The sequence below is a fragment of the Peromyscus maniculatus genome, chromosome 4 (genome assembly GCF_049852395.1).
Source record: "Peromyscus maniculatus bairdii isolate BWxNUB_F1_BW_parent chromosome 4, HU_Pman_BW_mat_3.1, whole genome shotgun sequence".
NCBI classification, from domain to species: Eukaryota; Metazoa; Chordata; class Mammalia; order Rodentia; family Cricetidae; genus Peromyscus; species Peromyscus maniculatus.
Window position 1 is genome coordinate 121981606 of NC_134855.1, and position 27613 is coordinate 122009218.

The following is a 27613-nucleotide window of genomic DNA, read 5'->3' on the forward strand; positions in this document are numbered from 1 at the left end:
TGTCCTGCTGTTGCCTGGAGTCATGGAGATCTACAGCTATGTTTCCGCAGATCAGCCCCCTCGTGCACTCTAGGTGGTCATAGATGGGGTAGATGGTGGAGAGTGCCGACTCAAAGCCCTGGGTACGGGCCTGGGTGGCAGCTCATTTGCTTAGTCCAGGCTACTGGGACCACCCTCCTCAGGAGAGGGGCAGAGTCAGCTCTCCCACACCAACATCAGTTATAAGTATACATGTACCAAATGTTGGTGAATCTAATTTCATAGATCAAATGAACTTGACAGACATCTACAGAATAATCTACCCAACAGCTGAAACAAACACCTTCTACTCAGCAGCTCATTGAAATGTTCTCCAAAATAGGCCACATTCTGGGCCAAAGTCAAGTCTTAACAAATACAAGCGATCATAATGGAATAAAACTAGATATCAATAACAAGAGAAATTATAGAATCTAGACAAATGTATGGAGATTGAACAATATATTCTTTTTAAAAATGTGTGTGTGCTATATGTTTGTGCTCCTATAAGTATGTATGCAGTTGGGGGTTGTGAGTAAGTGTGTATATAGCTCAGAGGTTGATGTTGATGTCTTCACAAATCACTCTCCACTTTATATTTTGAGACAAGGTCTGTCATTAAATCTGGAACTCATTAATCTGGCAAGACTAAAGCCAATGTGCTCCCAGAGTTTACCTGTCTCAGCCAGCTCTCTCCATCCCACCCCTTCACACACGCACACACGCGCGCACACGCGCGCACACACACACACACAGAGAGAGAGAGAGAGAGAGAGAGAGAGAGAGAGAGAGAGAGAGAGAGTAGCATGAATCTTAACAGGTCTTATTAATAAAGAAAAACCTGATGACAGGTATTGGGATGAATGCTGGAAGATCAGAGAAGCAGAACAAGCCACAGCTTCCTCGCCTCACCAGTTCCTCAGCTGATACTGTTTCCTCGGACTGGATGCCTCTGAGTCCTCATCCAAATAGATCTCAGCTGAACTGTTGCTCAAAAGCCTAAAAGCATAACCAGCCTAGTTCCTGGTTTTCACTGCCTTTTATACCTTTCTGCTTCTTGCCATCACTTCCTGGGATTAAAGGCTCACTTCCTGGGATTAAAGGCTCTTGTTACCATGCCTGGTTGTTTCCAGTGTGGCCTTGAACTCACAGAGATCCAGGCGCATCTCTGCCTCTGGAATGCTAGGATTAAAGGCATGTGTGCCACCATTTTCTGGCCTCTATATCTAGTGGCTGTTCTGTTCTCTGACCCCAGATAAGTTTATTAGAGTGCACAATATTTGGGGAACACAATATCACCACAAGAGAGAGAGACAGACAGACAGACAGACAGAAACAGACACAAAGACATAGAGACATAGAGAGAATAATTATAGGCTAGCATCCTTGATACATAGGAACACAAAATTCTCAATAAAATACTTGAAAACTAAATTCAACTACATACTGAAATAATCATATACCATGACCAAATTGGATTAGTTCCAGGGATACAAGGGTGATTCAACACATATGAATCAATAAGTGTAATATAACACATAAATAGACACAAGGACAGAAAACGCATGTTCATTTCAAGAGATGTAGCAAAGGCTTTTGACAAAGTGCAACATCCTTCATAATAAAAGCCTTGAGGAAACAAGGGCTAGAAGGGACATACCTCAACATAATGAAGACTAGATATGATGACAAACCTGAGAAACACCTGAGCAAAGTAGGAGGAAACAAAATCAACTTTAAAATAACAGATAACTTTTCTATGTGTTAATAACAAACATGCAGAGAAAACTAAGAAAAATAAGGGGAACTATCCCATTCACAATAGACAAAAAAAGAAGAGAAAGAAAGAAAGAGGGAAGGAAGAAAGAAAGAGGGAAGGAAGGAAGGAAGGAAGGAAATGAAAGAAGGAAGGAAATTAAGGATGGAAGGAGGAAGAAACTGAAGGAAGTGAAAGACCACTGTAATAAAAACTTTAGAACAGCTGGGAGGTGGTGGCGCACGCCTTTAATCCCAGCACTCGGGAGGCAGAGACAGGCGGATCTCTGTGAGTTCGAGGCCAGCCTGGTCTCCAAAGCAAGTTCCAGGAAAGGTGCAAAGCTACACAGAGAAACCCTGTCTCGAAAAACCAAAAAAAAAAAAAAAAAAACAACTTTAGAACAGCAAGAAAGAAACAGAAGATGGCACTGGAGTATGCAATGACCTCCCATGCTCATGTATTGTTAGGACGAATAAAAACATCTGTAATACTGAAAACAACCTACAAATTCAATTCAATCCCCAACAAAATTCCATATTCACATGGAAACACAAAATACCCTAAATAGTCAAAGCAGTCTTGAGCAAAAAGATGAATCTTAAGCCATAGTAACAACAACAACAACAACAACAAAAAAGTATGGAACTGGGTGAGGGAAGACACACGGGTGAGCAGAATACACCAGCACAAGCAGAACTCAGCCCACGCAGCTACAGCCAATCAGTTTTTACAAAGGTGTCAAAGAATTGGAGGAAAGATACCCTCTTCAACCAACTGTGCTGGGAACTGGGTACCCATATGTAGAAGGATGAAACTAGATCTCTACCTTTCACTCTGTACAAGAATTAGTTCAAATAGATCATAAACCGTAATGTAAAACGTATGAAACTGCTAGGGGGGATGTCAACATATAGGCCCAGGCAAGGACTTTCTGAAAAGGACTACAGTAGCTCAGGAAATCATTCCAAAAACTGGAAAATGGGATTGCGTGGAGGAAACAATAAACAGGGTGAAGAAGTAGTCTACAGGATGAGGGGGAATTATACCCAACCATATCTCTTATGGGAAATTATTACCTAAAATAGATAAAACACAAAAACTTTAAACATCCAAAAACAAACAGCCCAACAAATAAATCGGCAAATGAAATGAACACACTTTTCAAAAGACGCAGTACAGGTGGCCAAAGGATGCATGAAAACTGTCAGCCCCCTCAGCCACCAGAATATGTAAATTTCATCTCACCATTGTGAAAATGGCCATCATTAAAAAACAAACGACAACAATGTTGGCAAGGATACTGAAGCTGAGAATATTAACTAGCGTAACTGTGAAGCTGAGAATGGGAGTTCTATTAAAAATGAAGATAGAATTATCATGTTATCTAGCACACCTGCTCATTCACGCTTAGTGTGGCTCTAGTCACAATAGGCAAATTAGAATCAACCTAGATTCCTAGCCACAGGTGAATGAATAAAGAAAATGTGACACACATACACAATGATTTTTTCTTTAAGAAGAAATTATGTCATTTTCAGAAAAAAATGGAATTAAAGATGATGATAGCAAGTGAAATAAGCTAGGTTCAAAATGGCAAATATCACTTGTTCTTTCATATGTGGAACCTATATAACATACACATATGCACATATATACACACATATACATACATACACACATCCTCCATGAAAACAAAAGGGAGACTATTTGGGAAGAGAAAAGTATTAGCAACATAGGAGGTGGGTGAGACAGAGGCATAGTGGAGAGTGAATATGGTCAAAGTTTATAATCCACTTGAACAAAGACCATTATGATATCCACTGTTTTGTACAACTTATATATACTAATAATTTTTAAAGACTATTAGGTTAAAAAATACAATAGCTATCAAAAAGGATGGATATGCTTATCTTATTATACCATTTAGCATTATTAAAACATTATAAAAGACAGGACAAACAAAATTTTAAATGACAATAAACAAGCAGGAAATATGTCTTTATATACATAGCAGAGGGTTGGTAATCAGAACATGTATGTGACTTCTAAGGTCAGGACGAGAAAGACAAACGAAACAAAAGTTATTTTGTGAATTTCCCTTTCACAGAAGAGGAAGCACAAAGCAAACATCTCTAAAGATGTTCAGCATCACTCGTCATCAGAGAGCAGCGTTCTTCACACATCAGATGGACCAAATGTGTAAAGCTGAGGTCCAGTGGCAGCGAGATGTGGACAGGTGACTCACATATGCTGCCTAAGAGAGGATATATAGGTAAGCTTTCGTAATGGTGGTTTATCTCAGGTTTCAAAATTAAACTTGGGGCCAGTAAGAGGACTCACTGGGTAAAGGCACCTGCTGCCAATCCTGATAGCTGGACCTTGAGCCCTGGGACCCACAGGGACAGGACTGATTCCTACCTGATGTACCACATGTGCTGTGGTACATATGAACCCCTGCATCAAATATACACACAAATAAAATGAAAGTTTTAGAAGCTAAATTTGCATATACTCTCTAATGCAGTTTTTAGTCACTAACAGTAAAGCAGTTTGCATCCATATGCACAGGAGTATACATATAAAATAAGTATTATTTTCTGAAAAAGAAGATATCTTCCAATAATGCATGTAATTAGATGTTTTGAAAAATCATTTTTCAAATTATTAGATTAAAAAGATGGTAAGATGATTAATAAGAGATACTCTTTATCATTCATTTTTTAGATTCTTCTGTAGAAACAATTTTTATGTGTTTGTTTTCCTTTGGTTTGGGAGTTTTGTTTTTGTTTTTTTGAGACAGGGCCTCTCTCCACAGCCTATGCTGGCCTCAAATTCATAATCAAACAGGCTCACCTTCCTAGTGCTGAGATTGTAGGCAAATTAAACTTGCATTTTTGCCCTAATTTTAAATTCTAGTTTTATTTGTAATGGGTGATAAGTGGAAATAAGTCAGATATTCTTTTTTAGTAATTTAATTTGCTCTTGGGCAATTTCAGATGTGTAAAAATGCATTTCAATGACTGTGGTGGTAATCTAATTGTACTGAAATGTGATTTTGATTGTATGTTAATAAATAAAGTTGCCCGGGGGTCAGAGCTATTAGAGCCATAGCAAGAGTGTGGCGGTGGTGGCACACGCCTTTAATCCCATAGATATCTGTGTGTTCAGGGATATAGCCAGCATTGGAGACATATGCCTTTAAGACCTAGGGGGCTGTACATTCAGACAGTGACGAGGCAGTCACGTGTTTGGGTTTACAACCAATGAGAAGGCAGAACAAAATACTTTAAATAGACGAACAGACAGGAAATAGAAGCCTCATTCGGGAAGCTGGGACACCGCAGGCGGAAGGGTGAGATTTTAGCTCTGAGCTCTGACCTCTCGGCTTTCTCTTTTGCATTGTTTCTGTGTTTCTTATTTAATAAGACGGTTGGTTACATCTATAAATGACTCCCACCCACTCTCTCATATCTCCCCCCCACGCCCCTTCCCACATTCATGTTGTTTTGTTTTGTGACTCACTGATTTTAACAAAGCTGTCCGTGAGACCACAGACTTGGAGTTTGATAGTTCAACTGAAGAAAGACTGTATTATTGGAGAAATTATTTTGGCCACTCCACGTAGTTAAAAGGATATTTATTTAATGGCGTAACTCACAAATTAAGTAATGGGTAGGTCGCAGGGTCTGGGGAAGGTGTAATGCAGTCCAGCGGTGTTCTCCGGAGCTCTGCACAGTCAATCTGCACCGGTCAGCGTCCCGGCACCGAGAGAGCTCCCAGAGAGAGCGCTGGCCCATCCAGCTCTCGGGTCCCCCGGCGCCTCCCCTAGCCCCGCCTCGTAGGCGTGACAGTTGCCAGAGTCTCAATGGGGGTTGGAACTTCCAGAACCAAGCTGGAATGGCTGCCCACTACACTGTATTCCCTCCAGAATTCATCAGTAGCCAATATTTTAGGATGATAGGGATAGGATCCCATGAGGCACTCTCCAAGCCCTGACTAAATGTTGATATGCCCAGTCTTGTGCAGGTCCAGTGCAGGTCAAATATTCTTCAATGGATGGTTAAACTATGGCACATTCATCCTATGGAATATGACCTGGCAATAAAACAGAACAAACTATTGATATACTCAACAACCCGAGTGTCCCTCCAATATGAAATGCTGTCTTCTGTACATGACACGTCCTTGTGAACTCAGAATGGCTGTGGTTTCCTATGGAGGTCAAGCCAGTCAGCATTCCAGTATGGATGGGAGAGGGGCCCACGAGGTTCCATCCCTGTGGTGCTATTAGCAATTGGCGGCTGCTGGGATAGGAGGAGCCATTTTTCTTCTGGGAGGTTGCTCCTGCTCTGAAGGATTGTTTCACACCCATGCTCATACGAGCTGCACTCAGTAGATTATAGAAGAAAGAGCAGAAGAGAAAGAAGCTGTTGTGAGGTGGGAGGGGGAAGTATCAGGGGTTTCAGAGAGTGAGACGGGAGTTTGGGTTGGATATGATCAAGATGTATCGTCAAAGACTAGAAAATATAACTAAGAAATCCTCCAAAGAATCACACTAGTGAAACAAAAGCTAAGCTCCATTTACACAACGTTCTTGAAGTGACAGAATTGAACAAATGGAGGTCGGGCGAGGAAGGACATAGGTGTGGCTAAAGAAAGGCACCATGAGAGCCACCAAAACGGTTCTGCAGGTAAAAGTGCTCGCAGCCAAGGCTGGTGACCTGAGTTCAAACCTTGGAATCCACATGGTGGAAGGGGAGAACCAACTCCTGTGAGTTGTTCTCTGACATCCACATTGTATCATGGCAAGCGCGCGCACACACACACACACACACACACACACATGCACACACACACACACACACACACACACACGCACACACACACATGAAAGCCACCATGAGGCCTTCTTGTGTGCTCTGTACTCAAACATATACCATAGCTTTGTTACCTGTTGCTGTTGGGGACTGATGGGTCAGAGTCTGCATTATTCTTATCCCTGGCATAAGTCTACATGATCATGTATTAATGAAAACCCTAAATGGATGAGATTAACCATTCAATAAACACACACACACACACACACACACACACACACACACACACACACATACAGTTTATCGAGACAGGGTCTCTCTATGTAGTCCTGGCTGTCCTGGAATGCACACTGTAGACCAGGCTGGCTTGAACTCACAGAGATCCTTGTGCCTCTGCCTCTTGAGTGCTGGGACTAAAGACGTGCAACACCATCACTTGGCTAAAGCTTTTTTTTTTTTTTTTTTAGAAACAGAAAAAAAAAATAGAGCAAAATGATTTCCACTCTGAATTTATTGTTAATGTCATTTGGTTGAACCTGCAGAATTTCCCAGGCCCGTTTGTGTCCTGGCCCAGGGCCCAACCCTCTCCCTTGGCAGACAGCAAGCCATTTCTGCCAGGACCATCCCAACGGCTGTGGAGGTGACTGCCAACATCACCTTGGCTACCTGTGGGGACACGCCTGTCACTGCCTGGAGGGTGGGGAGGGCTCTATTCCCATCAGGCTGAAATGCTGATGAATCTAAGATGAGAGGCCAAGGACAGTAAAGGAAGGGGCTCGCCTAAAGGAAAAGCGCTGCTCGGCATCAGTGCCAGGACCCTGCCACAGGCCACCGACAAGTTTGGCTCCATTTCTCTCCTAAATGGAACTTGAGATAAGCGTCCCAGCTGCTGGGTCAAAAGGCAGTCAGTGCTTCTCCCTTCCCAGCCCACACTGTCTTCCAGACCACACAGCACCCGGGGCCTGGCCACCTCGGCGGCTTCTGTGAAGGAAGACACGCCCCATTGTCTGTGTTGCTGCTCGCCCACCTCCCTTCAGAGTATTCTAGAATTTTCGCTCTGCAGCCCTACCTCTTTCCCAACATGGCTTCTGTATTGCTGGAGGGAAGTCCACTCATCCTTGAGGAGCTGTGGGAGGTGATCCGCAAGATCTGGGAGGCTTAACCTTCGGTGCCGCGGGCACCTTCCTTAAAGTCCTAGGATCCTTACCTGTTTCACAGCCCCCTTATCTATTTTTGTTGTTGTTGTTGTTGGGTTGTTTGAATATTTTGTAAATATGCTGTAGGGGGAGGAGTGGACTGGTTTTAAGATCTCACTAGGTGGCCCAGAGTGTTCTGGAATTCACGATCCTCCCCTCATAGCTGTTCTGGTGAGAGGTTGCAGGTGTGTGTCATGACATTATGCCAAGTTTCTAAAAGATGTATTCTTGTATGTGTGTGGGAGTGGGTGTATGGAGGTCACAGGACAACTTTGTGGAGACAGTTCTTTTGGGAATCGAATTTAGGCTACAAATGCCTGTAAGCACTGAGCTATCTCAGTGGCCATCCTGGCTGTTTGTTTATTTAGAAAGGTCTTGCCATGTAGCCCAGGCTGGTCTGGTGGAGCTGGTGATCATTCTATCTCAATCTCTCTAGTGTCTGTTAGCTACTTTTGTAGCCTAACATAGAAAGACAAATACCTCATAATGTCTTTCATGTGCAAATTCTAAAAAAAACCTCTGATTTAATAGAAGTAGAAGATAGAATAGTGGCTGCCAGAGGCAGGGGAGGGGGTGAGAGGGAGTGTGAATGCAGAGAGACCAGTTCTACAGGTAAAGCCACAGCTAGATATGAGGAATAAGTTCTCAAGTTTTCTGTTGTACAGAAGGCTGATTAGAATTGACAGTGTTCAATGGTGCATTTCAAAATACCTAGAAGAACTGGAAATGTTCTCACAATTGAAGAAACGTTGGATGGATTGGGACTGGAAAGATGGTTCAGTGGTTAGGAGCACTGGCTGCTCTTCCAGAGGACCTGAGTTAAATTTCCAGCAACCACATAGCGGCTCACAACTGTCTATAATGGGATATGATGCCCTCTTCTGGCATGCAGGTGTACATGCAGAGTCTTCATACATTTTAAAAAGAAAAAGAAAAAAAATAAAACTATGGATGGTGGGTAAGCCAAATATGCTGGTTTCATAATTACACCATACATAAGCACATATCTTCTTTATTTGCTAATGAGAGACAGAAAAAGGATGAATCTGGATGGGAGGGGGTGAGGAGGAGCTGGGAGTAGAGAGAGAGGAAACCATAATCAGGATATAGTAAATGAAAAAAATTTATTTTCAATAAAAGAAAAAACATAATTGTGCATAAGTAAAACTTAAAAGAAAATTAGCGTTTAAGGCCTGGGTCTTTACCTGCTTTGCCATTAATCCTCCTTAACCTATGTTTATCATGACTCTAGACTGTGTATGTTTATATGAGTGTATGTGCATAGGGTATGTGGGTATATGTATGTTTATGTGTGCATGTGTGTGATATGTGGGTGTATATGTGTTTATGTGTGCATGTATGTAGTATGTGGGTATGTGTGATATGTGTTTATGTGTGCATATGTGTACTTTGTGGGTGTGTATGTGTATTTATATGTACCTGTGTGTGATATATGGGTGTGAGTATATATGTGTTTATGTGTGTGGTATGTGTTTGTGTGTGTGTGTATTTATATGTGCATGTGGAGTGGTGTGTGTGTCTGTTTATGTGTGTGTTTATGTGTGCATGTGAGTGGTTTGTGGGTGTGAGTGGATATTTGTGTATGTATGTGCACACATACACACTTGGCATCCAATTTTAAGGAACATCGCTGACCAGCAAGGCTGTTCTATTAATAAACCTATCACACAGGACACGTCAGCTGAAAAGCAGATTCAAGCCATTTGTTACAGTTTTCCTGGGTGTTTCATCAGCCTTTCACTGGGTGTAAAATTTCCATATGATATTTTCTCTAGAAAACACAATCAGTTGGTGGGATGGTAAAGCAAGGCTTCCTTTATTACCAGAAACACTCAGCTCAGGAGGAGCTGGGCTGGACTTTCTGGATGCAGTCACTGTTCCAGATTCTGAGCTTCTCTGTAGCCAAGTTCCCTCCACACAGATGTTTTCACACAAGGAAATACTTTTTTCCTTTCCTAAAGGGAACATATTTTTTATTATCACCCTCATTAATTTTTATGATTGGTAAAATATTTTCATTATATTAGGCAAAAAGAATCTGAACTAAGTAAAGAATCCAAACTATTTGAAATATCTTCCTGGCCAGAAAGACACTGCAACCAACCCAGAAGGAAGTTTCTGGTCTCAGGAAAATCCAGCAGAATGCTGGCCTGCTAGGAAGGCTGGGAATCCAGGCCCAGCTTTCGGCTCTTTCTTCTCTGACAATCAGGAAGTGGACCAGAGTTTATTTGTTGAATATGCTCAAAGAAGAGCATTGTAACCATGGCATCTGGTTTAGTGGAGTGCTTCTTAGGTCAGGCTGCTGCTGAGCCAATATTTATCATTTTAGAAATTTCCATGAGTCATAAATGAAACCTGCGCCCGCAGTACCTTTTACGGGCGTTTCTTTCCTAGAGTTGTTTAAAATGGAAAGGAAGAAATGGCGAGCCTAGAATCCAGCCCTCGGCCGGCCTCTGCTAGAGCACACCAGCACACTATCCTGCCTGGAGGACCCACCGCAGAACAGTCAAAGACCCGGTGCTGGCTGCCAGGAGTACCTTCCCGCCCTGCGGTCCGAAGCTTCTGAACCGGCCTGGGCAAAGAAGGAAACTTTGGAGCTTGGCAGACAGGAAGTGACTCACTGGCTCAAGGGGCAGGCGAGACAGTTTCCCACAGGATCCAGAACAAAATGAGCAAGTGATTCTCCCAACTCCAGGCCAGAAAAATCTCAGGAGGGGCTCATCTCTGAGAGACTGGGCCTGCATCAATAACCAGGCACCTCCCTCCCCAGCGATTTAAAAAATAATGATAAATGCGGTCAGCCTGACCGCAGGTTGCGGCCTGTGGCCTAATTTGCATATCGTGAAAATGTGTGAGGTTAACACTGTTTGGGCCCTTGGCACATGCTGAGGGAGCCCCATGAATATATAGTATGGTAAGTGGTTGGTTTTATTTTTTATTTTTTTAAAGGAAGAACTGGAGATGTGGCTCAGTTGGTAGCATGAAGGGGAGGGAGGGGGGGTGGGGGGTGGGGGTGGGTGGGTTCAATTCCCAGCACGTACTTGCCTGCAATTCCAGTACTCAGCAGGTGGAGGCAGAGGGATCCGAAATTCAAGATCAAAGTCACCCTCAGCTACACAGTGAGTTCAGGGCAAGTTAGGCTACAGAAGGCCCTATCTCAAAACCAAAACAAAACAACAACAACAACCACAAATCAATCAAACAACAGTCACTATGTCTAGTGCCCAAGACTTGGAGTTTATAAACAAAAATCCTGTCTTCATATGGCTAGCATAAAATACAAATTACCAAGACCATGTTAAGCTCTCAATAATTTTAAAAACATTTATTCTAATTAACTGTTTTGGTGCTGGTGACTGAAGCCAGGGTCTGTCTCACATAAGCTAAAAACATGAACTCTTCTACTGAGTTCCACCGCCATTCTCAATAAACCTTCTACAGCAGTAGTTCTCACCCTGTGGGTCGAAATCTTGGAGGTCGAATGACCCTTTCACAGGGGTCACCTAAGTCCATCAGGAAACATAGATACTTTACATTGTGCTTCATAACAGTAGCAAAATTACAGTTATGAAGTAGCAACAAAATAATTTTATGGTGGGGGTCACCACAACAGGAAGAATTGCACTAGAAGGTCGCAATATGAGGAAGGTTGAGAGCCGTTGCTCTATAGAGGGCCAGCATTTCATCTTATAGCCAAAGAGGTCGTTTAGTATCAGTAACGCCTTCAGTTTTTCCAGCAGAGGGCAAGGAGGCTTTGAGAGCCGCTCCCACAGAACGCCATCATGGCCAGGCTAGCAGGGTAGAGCCAAGACCGAAACCTGTGACATCCAAACTCACAGGACGGGGGTCTGGAGATAAAATATTGGAGTCCTTGTGATTAAAGCAAGTCCCTGGCAGCAGAAGACACTCAGATCTCCTAGGCAGCCCCTGCCCTCTGTTTCTGACCATAACCATGTTTCCTCATTGGGAAGACCTGAGTTTCCTTGACTGAGTTATTAGACGGTATCATTCCTTCTATGCCTAGATAGGTAATCAAGGAAGATAACTGGAGCAGCCCTTATCCGAAGGAAATCAGTACACACACACACACACACACACACACACACACACACACACACACACACACACGCAAGCCACTTCCGTTTCTACATTCATCTCTTGATAGGAGTTCATTTGTGCTCTCTTTCCTCCAAACTTCCACTTCTCAATGACCCCTGCAGCTGTCTCTCTTATAGTCACATTGGCCACTATAAAGGAGAAGCCACATGGGCCACCTTTGTGGTTTCCCTTTGTGGACGGCTTGCTGTCTTAGGACCTGGTAACATTTCCCTGATGTGATCTGCCCCACTGGTTAGGATCTGGAAAACTCCCAAGGGAGCCCAGCCTCTGCGGCCTTTCATCTGCGGCTGCCTGCCTCTCCTTGTGGCCGGGCTCAGGACTGACTCATCTTTGTGTTTCTGACTAATGCAGCCACAGCTAGCACATAGTGGGAACCCAGGGAACATCTTTCAGGTCAAAGTCAAAGTTCCACAGCTGGCACACAGTGGGAACCCAGCAAACATCTTTCAGGTCAAACTGAAAGTTCCAAAGGGATATGCCATTGGGATGGGAACAAAGTCCTTGTTTCGCCTCCAAATACAAAGCATTTGGCTTCTCTCCTTCATGGGGGAAACATTTAGTAATAACAGACACTAGAAAGATGAAAACAGCCTTAAAAAAAAAATCAGTCCAGACTACTCAGACTCCTACGTGGTTAGTATGTTATGAGACTGAACACAAGAAATCCTTGTTTTGGGAGGTCAAAAATAGTTTTGTTTGTAATTTTGCTTTTTTTTTTTTTTTTTTTTTTTGAGACAGGATGTTGCTACCGGGCTGGCCTGAAACTTGCAATCCTCCTGTCTTAGTCTTCTGAGTGCTGGGATAATAAGCATACACTACCACACCCCACCCCACAGATAGCTGAATACTATGAGAAAGTTGTTCAGCCCAACGCAATAGAAAATAATGTGAGTAGATAAAATGTGTATGCTTTCTCTTACATGTATAACACAGATTCAACCTCCCCCCTCTCTCTGTGTGTGTGTGTGTGTGTGTGTGTGTGTGTGTCCATACATATACATACATATATACATGTGACATCAAAGCAGAAAGGAGACAATTTAGGGGAAGAAAGGAGACAAGCAAGACTTAGGAAATGGGTGACAAAGGAGGGGGATGGGAAAATAGGAACAAGGGACATGAAATCTATGTATGGAAATGCCACCATAGTGCATGCTAACTAAAAGGAGTTTAAAAAGAGCTATATAAAACACTACAGCTATAAATACAGTCTATCACTGAGGCTATAACTGCGTATTTTCCATTCATCTTCCTGCTCCCTCACCACATCTACCCAGCCCTACATGATCACCTTTTGGCCTCACTGGGGTCCACACACCCTAACTTATCAGGCTCCAGCCACTCTCTTCCTTCTCTCCTTGGCAGGCCACGCTTAGCTTCTTCCTCCATCTAGGATGCCCCATCCCCCAAGACCTTTCCATGGCTGGGTCCTCCGTAGCATTTAAGTCTCACTCTTTTTGGACCTCACCCCATCTCTCGTGGACCCAGTTTTATCAATGGTGCATTTTCCACCCGCAACCCTGTGCAGTTATTTGTCGAACCTTGATACACTAAAAGTCCAGGTGGACAGAATCTTGTCTCATTCCAGCCTCTAAACAGAGCAGGCGCATTGCCGGCACAACCCAAACGTGGAAATAATGAAAGCAGTAGTTTATAGTTGAAACCAGGTCATCCTCGCAGGCAGCATTTCTTCCAGCACTCGCTTCCTCCTTTTTAATGTCACTATGCTGGATTCCTTTACACAGATTGGCTGGTTTCTCTCTGTCCTTCATGTCTTGACCTTTCTCTCACTCTGCGTGTCTTTATCCTTTCTGCTATCTTCCAAGTTAACTCCTTGACCTCATCTTCTTTACCCACCTCTTTGTTTCAGGGCATAGCCCTGTCAGCCTACCTACTGACCAACTCGGTTGGTCTTACAGCATTCCTAATGTCTTCCGCTTCTTACAGCTGTCCCGGCCTCTCTGGGAATGTCTGCCTATGCTCACATCTTGCTTCTGCTTGAGCTTATTTAGCTTGCTGTTTAATCATAGTGTCTGAACTTTTTTTCCATCTTCCTCTTGACCAGTGGAGTCACATGTGTCTTAGGATCTTCACCCACTCGGGCTTGTGAGAACTGGGACTGCTCTTCCGGAAGACAAGTGGGGATGTTGCAGGCTGGGGAGATACTGATGTTGGAGTCTAGCCTCAACCACTCACTTTAACTAGGAGGCCCTGTCCCTTCCAGATGACTTCCGGTTCTCCTGCGATCTTCTGCCTCAGGATGTAACCATTGAGTTCTCTGAGGTAGAAGGAAAGCCCTGGGCCAATGCAGCCCACCTGCAGGTGTTGACATGAACTCTCTACAGGGCAGCAGAGATCCCTTGTGGCAGCCGGGAGGATGAATATTTTTGCAGGTTCTGAGGGATTCCTGCCCTAAAGTCCCAGTGGGAGAAGCTAGATTGACAAGGAACAGTGGGACTAGGAAAATTGGGTTTCCACCAGAGAGTCCAGCATGCCTCGCCTGTTGCTGTGATAATCCTTTCTTCTCTCCACTTATCATTTCATTCTCCTCTATCTTATCCATCATTTATCTGCCATATAAAATAGCCCTACTTTCCCTAAAATTACTTCTGAGCTTTGGAAAGCATTCATATGCTTTTTGTTTGTTTGCTTGCTTTTGTTTTCCAAGAAAGGGTTTCTCTGTGTAGCCCTGGCTGTCCTGGATCTCACTCTGTAGACCAGGCTGGCCTTGAACTCACAGAGATCTGCCTGGCTCTGCCTCCCGAGTGCTGGGATTAAATGTGTGCGTCACCACTGCCCAGCAGCATTTATGCTTTTATGTGTTACAATTTCCTACAAAAATTCTATTCCTTCATTCCTATCCCTGACTTTATAATTTGTGATTGTACTCAACCCTTGACTTCTGCATTTTGGACAGTTTATTCTGAAACCAAATACTTAACTTCTTTATTTGTCCCTTTATGAACCTTTCCTGGCTCGCCTGTCTTCAGAAAGGCAACCACTGGATGAGAACTATAGAATAAACACAGCATGCTTCAGAAAAACAGGAAAATAACAAGAATGGATGCTTCCCTGCAGCTCAAGATATACTGCTGCATGAACGAATGCAAGCTACAGTCCTGTGGGTATTATGGAGAACAATCATACTTTTTAAATACTCCATAAAGGTCTAGAAGTGTTGTCTTGTTTTCTGTTTTGTTTTTGATTCATTTTACTTTTATTCATGCAGCCTAGGTTGGCCTCAGATTCACTAGCTAAGGATGGCCTTCAACTTCTGATCCTCCTGTCTTTATCTCCTTAGTACTAAGATTACAGGTGTGCCCTACCATGTCCTGTTTAGGTGCTGCTGGGGATCAAACTCAGGACTTCCTGTATGCTAGGCAGGCCTTCTGTCCACTGACCTATGGCCCCCAGCTCTGGGAGGTTTTGAAATTGGTAAGTAGGACAATGTGACACTGCTAATTTTGGTGGATCTAGGTCTAAGAACTGTGGGATTGTTCATATATGCCTACACGGAGCTTCCTTTTCAGAACACCTCCCCTAAGTTTTCCTGGGATGCAGGGCAGTGAGCACACTGGCTCCTGGAGACTGTAAGCAAGCTTCGAGAGTTGGCACAAAAATTAATCTTTCTAGAGGGGAGGGAGGAGTTTAATAATTTTTATAAAAATCATAGTAGTGACAATCCCTTATATCCTTCCTTTCCAACTTGGGCCAGGCAGAAGCTTCCCTACTGCTTGCATTTTAATGGCCCCACAAAGAAGGGTGATTAGGAAAAAAGGGGAGTGTTTAGCCATCAAGGAGGTGGAGACTTGAGACGACACCATCAATGTTCACATGCACATCTGTCAGAGTGGGCATCAGGAAGCATGTACCTCTGGCACTCCATGAAATGCACACATTTTCCATGAAGGAGATGGGGATCCCAGATGTGTGCACTGATACCAGGTTCAACAAAGCTGTCTGGGCCAAAGAAGTAAGAAATGGTCCATATCCACGTGCATTTGTCCAGAAGATGTAATGAAGCTGAGGGGTCACCAAACAAGCTTTGGGCGTTGGTAACTCATGTCCCTGCTACCACATTCAGAATGTATAGACAGTCAATATGGGGGAAAATAACAGCTGAGTGATCAAATAAACTCCGAAAACTGCAAAGACAAACAGACAAACACCCACAGAGGACTTCTTGGACAGAGAGGGGTTAAGAAGTAGCTGTCACAGCTGCTGCACTGTTTTCCAATCCATTTTCTCCTGGCTTACCTTGAGTAACCTAAAAACCTGCTACCTAAAGACACAGATCTGTTGAGTATTTAACATCCAAAGAATAACTTTTACTGTAAGACCAAGAGATGCCAGAGCCTTAGGACTGCTAATCATCAGGACAGGCAATTCATTCTTCCTATCTATCATCTATCTGTCTGTCTGTCTATCAATCCATCCATGCTTAATAAACAACACCCACAATGTATTTTCTACAACTTCCTTCTATCTGTTTTTCTGGCAATTACCTTTGTTATGTTAAGAAACTTCCTGGTGACTTTAGTCAACTTGTAATCAATCATGTCACTTGATGGTTGGGGCTTTGGGCTTTTAAGGACTACCTCTTCGCCTTACCTTCTCTGTAGACCTACATAGCATCTACCTGTGGCAGTCACTTCCGCTTGTCTCCCAACATCCATTTTTCCTTTATCAAGAAACCTGTTTTTAAGCTGAGCACCATGCTGGCTAGGGAATGGGTGACATCTCATTGGTGAAATGCTGGTGAAGGTGATACAAGCAGAAATTCTGGGAAATTTCGTTAAAAAGAAAGAAGTGACCTTTTCACGGTCTTTTCTTCCTTCTTTCCACCAAGAAAAGGGAAGTGAAAGCTGATGCTCTAGCCATTTTTAGATCATTGAGTGACTCTGGGAAAGCTATCTACATACTCATGGAAACAAATTAATATACCAAATAGGAATTGTTGTCTCTGTACTTCTTTGACATGTGAAGTAAGTTTCACATATCAAAATTCAATAGTGGCTTAAACCACCACTTTTTCAGATGCTAGAAATTGAATCCAGGGTCTCAAGAATATTAAATACATGTCCTACCACTAAGCCACATCATTAGCCTTTGAAAAAAATACAAGCAATATACATTCATTCATTCACTCATTACTGTATATTGAGAATCTACCCAAGTTATCTTATATTGAAAAACAAAACGAGTAATGGTACAATTACTTCCATATACACTTTGTGAGTTTGGACTTAGTCTAGCCATAAACCAAATATTAGATTCCCTTATTTGGTTCTTTCTGAGATGTGTACTAACTTATGTATGCAAGGGACAGTCATAGGCTGGGCACTGATCACTAAACACTGCTGGTTGATGATTATACACAGGGAACCATCTGGATGACCGTCAGTGAGAAACGATTCAATAAATGGGCAGTCAAGCTTATGACAGTCACAGGTAGTGATAAGGAAAGGTCACCAAGGTGATCATTAGCTGCATAAAGCAAGCTATAGGACATCCAGAATGAAACTATTACTCAGAACACCAATGCAAATTAAATATACACAGGGTGCATTCCCATATAAGGCAGAGGCTATATTCACACTAGTGGTACTCTGAGGGCACTGACAGTACAGGACAGACCGTGTCCACGGTGCCTCTTGTTGCAGTTTGAATCATCCCTAGTGAGGACATATATCTATCTTACCCACGTGACTAATATTCTTTTTAAAGACTACAGGTATACATAAGCAGGGAATAGAGAGATGAATTTGTGGTGGAAAAGTAATGGAGAGATCAAATAGTTTTCTATCTCAGGTTCTGATAGGGTTATGACCCCTGACAAAGGAGTTTTCTCCAGACCATTAACCTACAGCTTGCTGAGGTCTCACTAATGTATAACTTATTCTTCCCTGTTACTCATGTTAGTAGTGTCAAATGATATCACATAGATGTTCATAGATACAGTACCCAAAGCATGTTCTAAGTGGACAAATGAAACATACCTGTCTTCTATTCAGGGTGCCCTTATGTGTTGCAGTCTTTCTGAGTGGCTGTGATAGACTGATATACCATAAACTGGATGGTTTAACAAGAGAAATTTCCCAGGATTCTGTAGGCTTGGGAAGTCCAAGATCAAGGCACCAGCAGACTTAGTATCTGATGAGGAAGTCTCTTGATTGCTGTCTTCTCCCATTTGTGCCAGTTCTGCCTTGACAACCCGTTACCTTCTGAAGACCCACCTCCAGGTATCATTACACTGCATCAGGAACCAGCTTTTAACGTTTGGTCATAACGTTCTATTACAACTTGATCTTTCTGGGGGCTGGAGAGACAGCTCAGAGGTTAGGAGGACTGGTTTCTCTTCTAGAGGTTCTGAGTTCAATTCCCAGAAACCACATGGTAGTGATTCAATCTGGTGCCCTCTTCTGGCCTGCATGCATACATGAAGGCAGAACACTATACATAATAAATAAATCTTAAACAAACAAACAAAAAACCTTCGATCCTTCTGAGGGTGAGGAGGAATAAAACCTCTGGAACAACTGGATGTAGATGTGGGGGGGGTTAAAGTTCAATGAGAATTCATCCAAGGCTACAGTGAACAAATACATTAATTTGTCTGATAAATCCTAAACCATCTTTAGATTCTGGCTCACTTAGGAAAATGGTTATTAAGCATGTAGCATGTTGAGGAGTTGGGCCACTTCATGTAGAACGCACCCCAAATTTGTTTTCCTTTTGGGACTCCCAGTCTAGTCTGGAAGTATTGGTAAATGTATAAAAAACAGTTCATAGCCACAAAACATCAGTGAAAGCCCAGGAATGGTGTCCCCCCCCCCCCCAAACCAGCAGCATCACCACTTCTTTGGTTGCAACATCACGTGATGTGATGGCATCAGAGACCCTACATTCTAAAATCTGCGTTTTAAATAGTTCCCGGGGGTGACTTAGATGCTTATAAAGGCTAGAGCAAGGATGCAGTGTAAGATTATGGAATGACACCAAACTCATTCCCTGGAAAGCTGTCCGAGAAATTTTCTTTCAGGTTGGCAGGCTGGGGGCTCAATTATTGGGCAGACCCCTAAGAAGAGGAAGTGAGGCCAAAGGCAGAGGGGACAGGGAGACTTAAGATTCTGTAAGAAGACATAGAAAATCTTAAGTACGCGGTAGGATTAAATTCTTGTGTCTGAACTTAATCAGGGAAGATGAAACACACAAAGGAGATGTCGGGATCCGCAGATATAAGTCCTTAAAGGAGCGGATTCAATTCTGCACTAGAGAGGAAGTCTCATTCACTCCTGGGCAGGAAAACAAAAAACAAAAAAACAAATAAAAAAAATTCCAGAAGGGTTCCAGCTACAACTGAATGTAGGTTCTATCTCATTAGTATGGTCCCCAACTAGTAAGACCAGAGAATTGTTTAAGATGCAAATTCTTCGGTTACATTCTAGAGGTGCAGAAGCCAGAACTAAGAAATCTTTTAAACAGGCTCTCCAGGTGATTCTGACGCCACTGCTGGAGCCTGCTAAACACCCTGTGGCAAAGCCGTAAAGGCTTAGAATTGCCACAACTTGCCCTTTGTCTTGAGGGGGAATAAAACCTACTGGGAACCACGTCTGCTACGGACGCAGAACAAAAGCTACTTCGGGTAGATTTCAAATAGCGCCCAGAAAGTAGAAACAAAGAAACACAATGACCATTTTGTCCAAAAGCCTTCTATCTAGAGAATTAAAAATTTTGTTAGAGATCGTGATCGTCGCCTAAATTAAGTCCAAAAGTTAGGTAATCATCCATCGTCTTACGAGTTCCTTTTATTAGCTACAAAAAAAACCCCAAACAACGCTAGGATTCTTGGTGGCCCTCTGGAAGCTGGGTTTCCGTGCAACCACCCTTTAGGAAAACACAATTCCCCAGAGAGAAGCCCCCCCAGCGCAGCGGAGGGGCCGGATCCACAGCCCCAGGCCACGCGGCGTCCCCCACGCATCCCCGCGGGCCACTGGGCCTCCTCCCAGCCGGCTCGGAAGATAAACAAATCACTCCTGTTTTCCAGCCCTGAAATTAGCGCTGACTCACACAGCACTTTGAACAGCCACTGTCGCCTCAGGAAGGAGGAAAAATGTGCAGATTTTTCCTCTCACGCGACGGCCCGACGTGCCGGGCTGACCAATCAGCACAGGATGGTGGGAACAGCACCAAAGTAGGTAAAAAAATTCGAGATGCGGGCCCGGAGCGCTGTTCAGCGAGCCCTCCCCGCCTCCCCGGCATCCCCTCCCCCGCCCATGCCGCAAGCCGAGCGAGCTCCCGCCCACCGGCGCTCGCCCCGCCCACTCCGCGCTCCGGCCCCGCCCCCGGCGGCGCGCACACCTGGCCAGGTGGCGACTTCCATGTATGGGCAACAGCCGCGCGGTGGGCGGGGCATCGCGTAGTCCCGCCTCCAGGGCAGGGCCATCCTCCCTGGAGCGTCCTTTGCCCGCCCTTCACTCAGGAACTGCCCGGCGCTCCCCAGGGCGGGGGAGCCATGCACTCCCCTGACTCAATCGCCGGAACGAGGTTTCCAGCCGTCTGCAGACTGCCGGGCCTCCTGGGTGGGGCCTGGCGGGAGAGGGGGGCGGAGGGAAGGGCTGTTGCATAGCAACGGCGGGCGGAGCGCAGCGCGCGCAGGCGCAGTCTCTCTGGAACCCGTGCAGCCTGCCCCTTAATAGGCTCGAGCTGTCCCATCCGCCTTGCGCTCGCTCTCCTAGTCTTGCTACGGCGAGGAGGACGCTGCACAGACTTTGCCGCCAGGCTCCTAGCTCTCGTCTCAGAAGTCCGCCGCGGCGAACATGGTGAGTGACCCGCAGCTCGGGCGTCCGACGAGGGAGGGACCGCGTCCCGCGGCTCCAAGGCAGCTCCCGGGCCGCCGCCCGGGATCGTCTCCGGCCCGGCCTCGCTGCCTTGGATCCCGAGGTCTGTAGGTCCCCGGGATGGGCCGCGGAACCCGGGGACCGTCCGTGTGGGCGCGGTATTCCCCAAGGCCAGCTCAGTGACCCATGAACCTTTCCAGCCCTTTCCACCGAGAAGGAAAAGAAGGATTTTATTGAACACCCTAGAGGGCGGGGTGATGGCTAGCGAGCGTGATTAAGAACAGGGTGGCCTTGCCGTGGCATTGTTTGTCGTATCTGGCAATCAGCTTCAGTGGCACTCTCGTTGGGCTTGTCAAGCTTGGCAGTGTCTCTTTTAACCCTTCCCTACCGGGTCCGTCCATCTGTAGCTAGAAATTTGCCTTCGCCTGAGAACATGGCTTTACCACAATTCTGGGTGCAAGGGGTGAACGTGATGTTGCTTTCCTGATGCAAATTTAAAAGCTTTCAAAAGGTCCATTTAATTACTCCAGCCCTTTAATAAGAGAAACATTCGTTGTATTGAGATGATGGAGATTTTGTGTAATTTACAAACTTCTCTACTTCTAAACTGTTATTCTAATCTGTTGTAAAACAGTATCTCAACTGGGCAATCAGGTAGACCATTTTGTCGTTGTAGTCTGCATACACTGTTACCATTTTTGGTCAATGATTTGCTGGCAAGGCCTTGCCACACTGCTAGAAATATTATCCTGTTGCTGCATCTGTGCGCTTGGAAGCAGTTAGTGCCCACTTATCTGTCTACAGAATGTTTTCACTGAATAACAACTTTGATTTTCCTGAGGATGTAGCAACTGGCTTGCAGGTGCAGGCTGGCTCGTTAGATTAAATGGGTAGTTTTCTTGATAACTGACCATGCTTAATAGTGTCGTGATAGTAAGTCTTGTTCTTCTTTGGGTTTAATGCTGTATCAGCTACAAATAGGTCAGGCCCTGAAGTCTTTGAACCTCTTCAAGATTTGAAATGTATCTGTATGTAGTGGTTTATAGTAAAGACTTGATCTAAAAAGGCTTTGAGTTCTGATAAGTTTGAGCACTCAGTGTAATGAAGTGCTGTGAAGTGAACTGGTGCCTGCTCTCCAGTCTGCTGATGCAACATCTTTTCTTTTAGTTGAGAATGAAAACTTCATATTTACAATAGGGCCAAACATTTTAAAAGTGTAAATGCTTAGTTTTAAAGCTTAACTTTCCAGTGTACATTCAAACAAAATGAAAGAGGAGTGAGTTGTATTTCCTGGTACTAGAGGGAGAGAGAAAAACTAAAGGTGGATTCATTCTTATATCCAAGTGCTAATATAGTTATTATGGTTTGAGGACGTGGGTGCAGGAATGCCGTGGCGTTTTGTGGAGTCAGTTCTCCTTTCACTGTGGACTCTGGGTATTGAACTCAGCTTGTCAGACTCGCCTGGCAAGTGCCTTCACCTGCTCAGCCATTTCACCAGTTCTGGGTGTGTTTTCAGCATGAAGATTTCAGAACACAGACTCTATGTTTGCTTTTATAAGCATAGAACATCTCCATTCAGTCCAGCCACTAGAGAATACTAGAGAGAGACAGTTTCTCCTTTATTATCCCAGATTCTAGCCCTCTCTATATTTGAAACTTTTAGGTTTTGTTGGTGAGCTGTTTGGTGTCTTTTTCTGAGGCAGGATCTCACTCTGTGATCCAGAATGACATGGAACTCACTGTGAAAAGCCCAGGCTAGACTTGGACCTGGGCTTGCAATAGCATCCTGCTCTCTTAGCCTCCTGAGTGCTGGGATTATAGGTGTCAGCTAATATGCTTAGCTTCTCCCCTCTTTCCTTTGGTTTTTCGAGACAGGGTTTCTCTGTGTAGCCCTGGCTGTCCTGAAACTCGCTTTGTAGACCAGGCTGGTCTTGAACTCAGCAGAGCTCCACCTGCCTCTGCCTCCCGAGTGCTGGCATTAAAGGTGTGGGTCACCATTACCTGGCTCCTCCTTTTCCTTTTTTTGGGATAATAGTGGAGAGATTAAAGTTTAACTGTAGATGGGTTTGTTTTAAATTAGAAGAATTACTTCCTGGTACTCATTAAGTCTTCTAGAAGCAGTTGGAATAAAGGAAGTTGAAATTAGAAAAATGAGATGTCATGTTTTCAGATGTCTCGCTACAAAATATCACCATAAATGTCTTTAAAATCCCCTCCCCACAGGGGGAAAATGTACCCTCTGTTTGCACATGCCAAATAAAATTTCTGTGTGTGTGTGTACTGGGTGTGTCAGCTTCCTCATATGTGCAAAGATTACTTGCCAGCTCACCATTAAATTCCTAGCTTTATTTGCTCAGTTCTTTTGGGTACAGCTTGACACATCACATGTAGATTTGACTAGCCTTTTCTTTAATCAAGGAATGCATTTGCAGCATAGTTTTGTGGCTCTCTGGAAAGTAGGGTGTAGTCTTGCCTTGAAATAGAGTTACAGAATATGTGCTAATATAACCCTTAACTTTACACAGAATTCTTCTCCAACAAACTGAGCTAGTTGACTTGGACGGAATTACCAACTTATTCTGCACTTGGTGATTCGGAAAAATACTTTTAACGACTCAGCTAAATAGGTTGGATATACATTTGTGTGCTCTGCGCAAACCCCCCCCCCCTCTTGGTTTTTCAAGGCAGGGTTTTTCTGTGTGGTGCTGGCTGTCCTGGGGAACTCTCTGTGAACCAGATTGGCCTCAAACTTAGATCAGTCTGCCTCTGACTCCCAAGGACCACCAGACTTTGTGTGCCCATTTAACATGAGAAAGCAGATTGTAACAGATCAATTATCTCCTACAAATCACTTTTTCTTCTTTTACGTCCATCTTTAAAATGATTAATTTTGAAGCATTTTAAGCGGTGCAGAATAAAGATCCCTTTTATCAAAAGAAAAATCATGATTTGGGGGGGGGTCATTTTTGGGTATTTGTTATCACTGCACCTAAATGTACATCTTCCTAGTTAGTCTCTTTCCTCCCTAAAAGGTACCATTCCTGTGTCAAAGATCTTAAGGGACTGGCCCAATAGGAAATGATTTCACTCAGGATGTTGCAAATTCAGAGAACGTTCATGATGGAGAAACTTCTCCAAGAAAAAGATTTTGAACCTGGGCAGGTAACCCAGAGAGTCTTGAGGAAGGATATGAACAGATCTTGACAAAGAATATACAATAGGCCTTTCCTTTCTTCTTTTCTTTATTTTTTAATAATTGAGATGGTCTCACTGTGTAGCCCAGGCTGGCCTCAAACCTATAGAGATAAGCCTGCCTCTGCCTCTCGAGTGCTGGGATTAAAAGGCCGGTCCTTGGGTGCAAGGTTCAGGTCCATTTCACCACAGCCATCTGAAGTTGATAGATTTCATTCTTTGACACTTTTATGCGTTAAAAAAAAAAATCATTCATGTGTGTGGATACCTATATGTCTGTGTGCCATGTGGGTGCAGTGTCCCATACAGGTCAGAAGAGAGCGTCAGATCCCTTGGAGCTGGAGTTAACAAATGGTTGTGAGTTGTCATGTTGGAATTGACCCCAGGTTTTCTGCAAGAGCAGAAACTGTTGAGCCATCTCTCCAGCCCCTTCACTTTCCATGCTTTTAAGTAGACATAAACACATTCACGCTGCATTAATGTGTTCAATTTTATATATATGCTATACCTTGCCCAGCCCCTGTCAGCTTTTTTTTTTTTCTTCATTTTTTTGTGTTCTTTTGGGGAGGGCATTGTTTTTTATTACATTTACTTAATTTGTTGTGTTGTTTACACATGCTTGCTTAGGTCTATGTGTAGAAGTTAGAGGACAACTTGCTGGAATTGGTTCTCTCCTTCTTCCGTGGGTCCTGGGCATTGAATTCAGCTTGTCAGATTTGTGGGCAAATGCCTTTACTCTGAGCCATCTCACCAGCCCAGGGTGTTGGGTTGAACTACTGGATATTAGTCCACTATAAAACTGTACAAGTTCATTCATCCTTCTATTAGTGGACATTTGGACATTTCTCCAGTTAATTCATCCATTTAAACTTTTTACCATAGTTGGTTTCCATATAACATTACTTACTTACTTAATTAATTAATGTTACTTGTCCAGTCCCTGTGTGTCTCTCTTGAGACACCTAAGAGACCCTTGAGTGGAGAGCATGCATATGAATTTTATCCTCCTCTTGGTATCTTTTACTTTGCATCCCATTATCTATAGCCTTTTGGTGGCTTGAATAAGAAATGTCCCTTGTAAGCTCATGTTTTTGTACACTCGACTCCCAGTTGGTGGAAATAACTGATACATGCCTCCTTTCTATTTCTTTTCACCTAATTTGAGCCTTAAATCCCTTGCCTATCTGATGTGTAGAAAATGGTTTCTATGTTTGACAATTAGTGCTACTTTTTGTATATATTGTACTTTTTTTTAAATTGATGCTGGGCATGGATCCCAAAGCCTCACCACATAATGCTAGGTAAGCAAGGTACCACTCTGCTCCACATCAGCTTGCATCTTATGTTTTTATATGTCTGATATACCTGTGAACCTGACTTCATCTCAGCTGGCTTTAGAGCTACACACTCAATCACTGACCAAAACACAAACAAAAAACCCAAGAACATGATTGTCAATGCTGGGTCCTCATACCATGGACTGGTATTCCTCCCTGTGTGTCTTTCCAGGCATCTTAAGCTGCTAAATCACAGAGGACAAATGCTTCCTCTTTATTTCACCTGCCATTTTCAGGCTTCTGGGGTGATGGACTGTAGACTAGATAGTTCCTTCTTAGTTGGGGGCTGCAGAGATTAATCTCCTCCATTCTATACTTGTCTCTTTTTCCTGGGCAGTTCATTTAGCCAGAATATTAAAAACAAATGGAGAGATGGTGCCATAATGAAGAGCACTTGCTGTGTTTGCCGAGGACCCAGGTTCAGTTCCCAGCCCCCCCACTAGGTGGCATACAACCACCTATAACTCCAATTCCGAAGGACCCCACTCCCTCTTCTGGCCCCTGCAGGTACTACACACACATGAAGGCACATACAGACAAGCAAGCACACACCATACACATAATTATAAAATAAACCAAATAACCAAAGAATGTGTGGGAACTCTACTTCCTACTTAAAATTGTTGTGAACTAAACAAACAAACAAAGCCCACTTAAAAACATCTATGCAAAACAAACTCATTCTCATTCTCTGTCTGACAGGATCTCCACCCTGTGTAGCCAGCCCAGGCTGGTCTTTAAAACTCCATCCTCCTGAGTGTGGGGATTACTTGCATGTGCCACTTTACCAGGCATATCACAACAGTTTTCCATAAATAGAATTAGTTTCAATGAAATAGTGCTTAACAGTGTAAAGGATCTCAAATGTTTGTATTTTCATGCTATTGAAACATACCTCCTTTCAGTAATAACCAAGTGTCTTGAGATGGAGCATATTATTCTTGACATTTGAAAGGCTCTGAGCCTTGGAAAACTAACTTGTATATATAAATGCATTGTTTTGTCTGCAAAGCATACTCTAGGCCCTGTTCTGAGTGATTCAGTCTGATCTCAGAGTACAATTTGCTGACTTATGTGCGAACCACAGAACATAAAACAGGAGATTATTAAAATACTATGAGCCTCTTCCCTTTTAGATTGTTCATGAAATCCTATCTATCAAAAGGCTTATATCTAACACCAGGAATATTTTAAGTTTCCTTCTGTTCTTGCTTCCTTGTAGTGCTGTTACAAGTGACAAGTTTTCACTGGGAGTTATGCTTCTGAACATTTTACTTGTCTTAACATTTTGCTGTGAAAAGTGTAGAGTTAGAAAACTATATCAGGTTTATTCAGCCCAGTAATACTTCAAACAAATCTAGTTATGTGCCTTAGAGTCTGCTAGACAAGGATGCCATTGAATTCAGCTTTTAATCTGGAGTGATTCATAACTCTCATACTCAACTATTCTTCCAGTGGCTGACATTGTCACTAAACATGCTTACATGTTGCTTACTCAATTCCTTAGTTTTCTGTGTTATGTTAAAATTTAAGAATTAAATTTTAGTAATTTTAAAAACAAGTGAAAAGAATTTAGTGTCTAGTTGCAGGCCGGTAAAAGTTGAGAAGTCTCTGCTCCAGTAAGACATGAATGAGCACCTGAGAGATGGAGAGCTCAGTACCTCCTGCAGCAGGTACCCCATCGAAGGAAGACCATTCTTCCAGCGTTTATGTATTATGCTGTAGGTTGGACCTCTTTTAACTTGATCACAGAAAAAGAAAAAATGAATTTTCTATCCTGGTTCTTCTATTGGCTTATCAATGTAGTTAGCATTTTCCATATACATTTGGTGCATTCTCCAGTGGTTATAGAGCTGAAGTTGGCACAGATAAGATGGTGCCATCTTACTTTTGAGCCTGTCCTTAAACCATTGAGTTTTGAGGATTCTCGTTGTGAAATTTTGTTTCAGGAATGTGTATATCTAATTCTTTTCTCATTGCTCCTTAAGAAAAATAGCCAGCAAAGGTGAAATTTAGTTAAACCAGTATAATCATCACTTATTTGTGGCACTAGGTACCAACCCAGGACTTGTGTATGTCTGGAATCACTCTACTAAGCCATCCCTAGCCCTATCTAAAATTTCATATCAACATTTGACTGACAGAAAAATTAGTAAGCTTTACATATTTTCATTGTTGGAAATTCTGTATATATTTTACACCTAAAGCACAACTCAGTCAGGCTTGGTGGTATTCCCCATTCATCCTAGCACTTTGGAGGTGGAGACAGAGGCAAGAGGGTCTTGAATTCTAGGCCTGCCTGGATACTAAATAAGAT

The 27613-nt window shown here is 43.4% G+C and overlaps 2 protein-coding genes across 3 annotated transcripts in view; one reads left to right on the top strand and one right to left on the bottom strand.

The window, feature by feature from the left end:
* The window catches only part of Bfsp1 (beaded filament structural protein 1), an 89280-nt gene extending 68862 nt beyond the window's left edge, over positions 1 to 20418 (bottom strand). The window contains exon 1 of the mRNA XM_076570764.1: positions 20289 to 20418. The gene's annotated coding sequence lies outside the window, so the exon portion shown is untranslated. The remainder of the gene's footprint in view (positions 1 to 20288) is intronic.
* The window catches only part of Dstn (destrin, actin depolymerizing factor), a 28035-nt gene continuing 20422 nt past the window's right edge, over positions 20001 to 27613 (top strand). The window contains exon 1 of one of the 2 annotated variants that reach the window (XM_076570765.1): positions 20001 to 20121. In XM_076570765.1, coding sequence (XP_076426880.1) covers positions 20041 to 20121 — 81 coding nt within the window. In that variant the 5' untranslated portion in view covers positions 20001 to 20040. Of the gene's footprint in view, positions 20122 to 20286; positions 20750 to 27613 lie in introns of those variants that run through there. The other variant, XM_006983692.4, reaches the window with a different exon arrangement.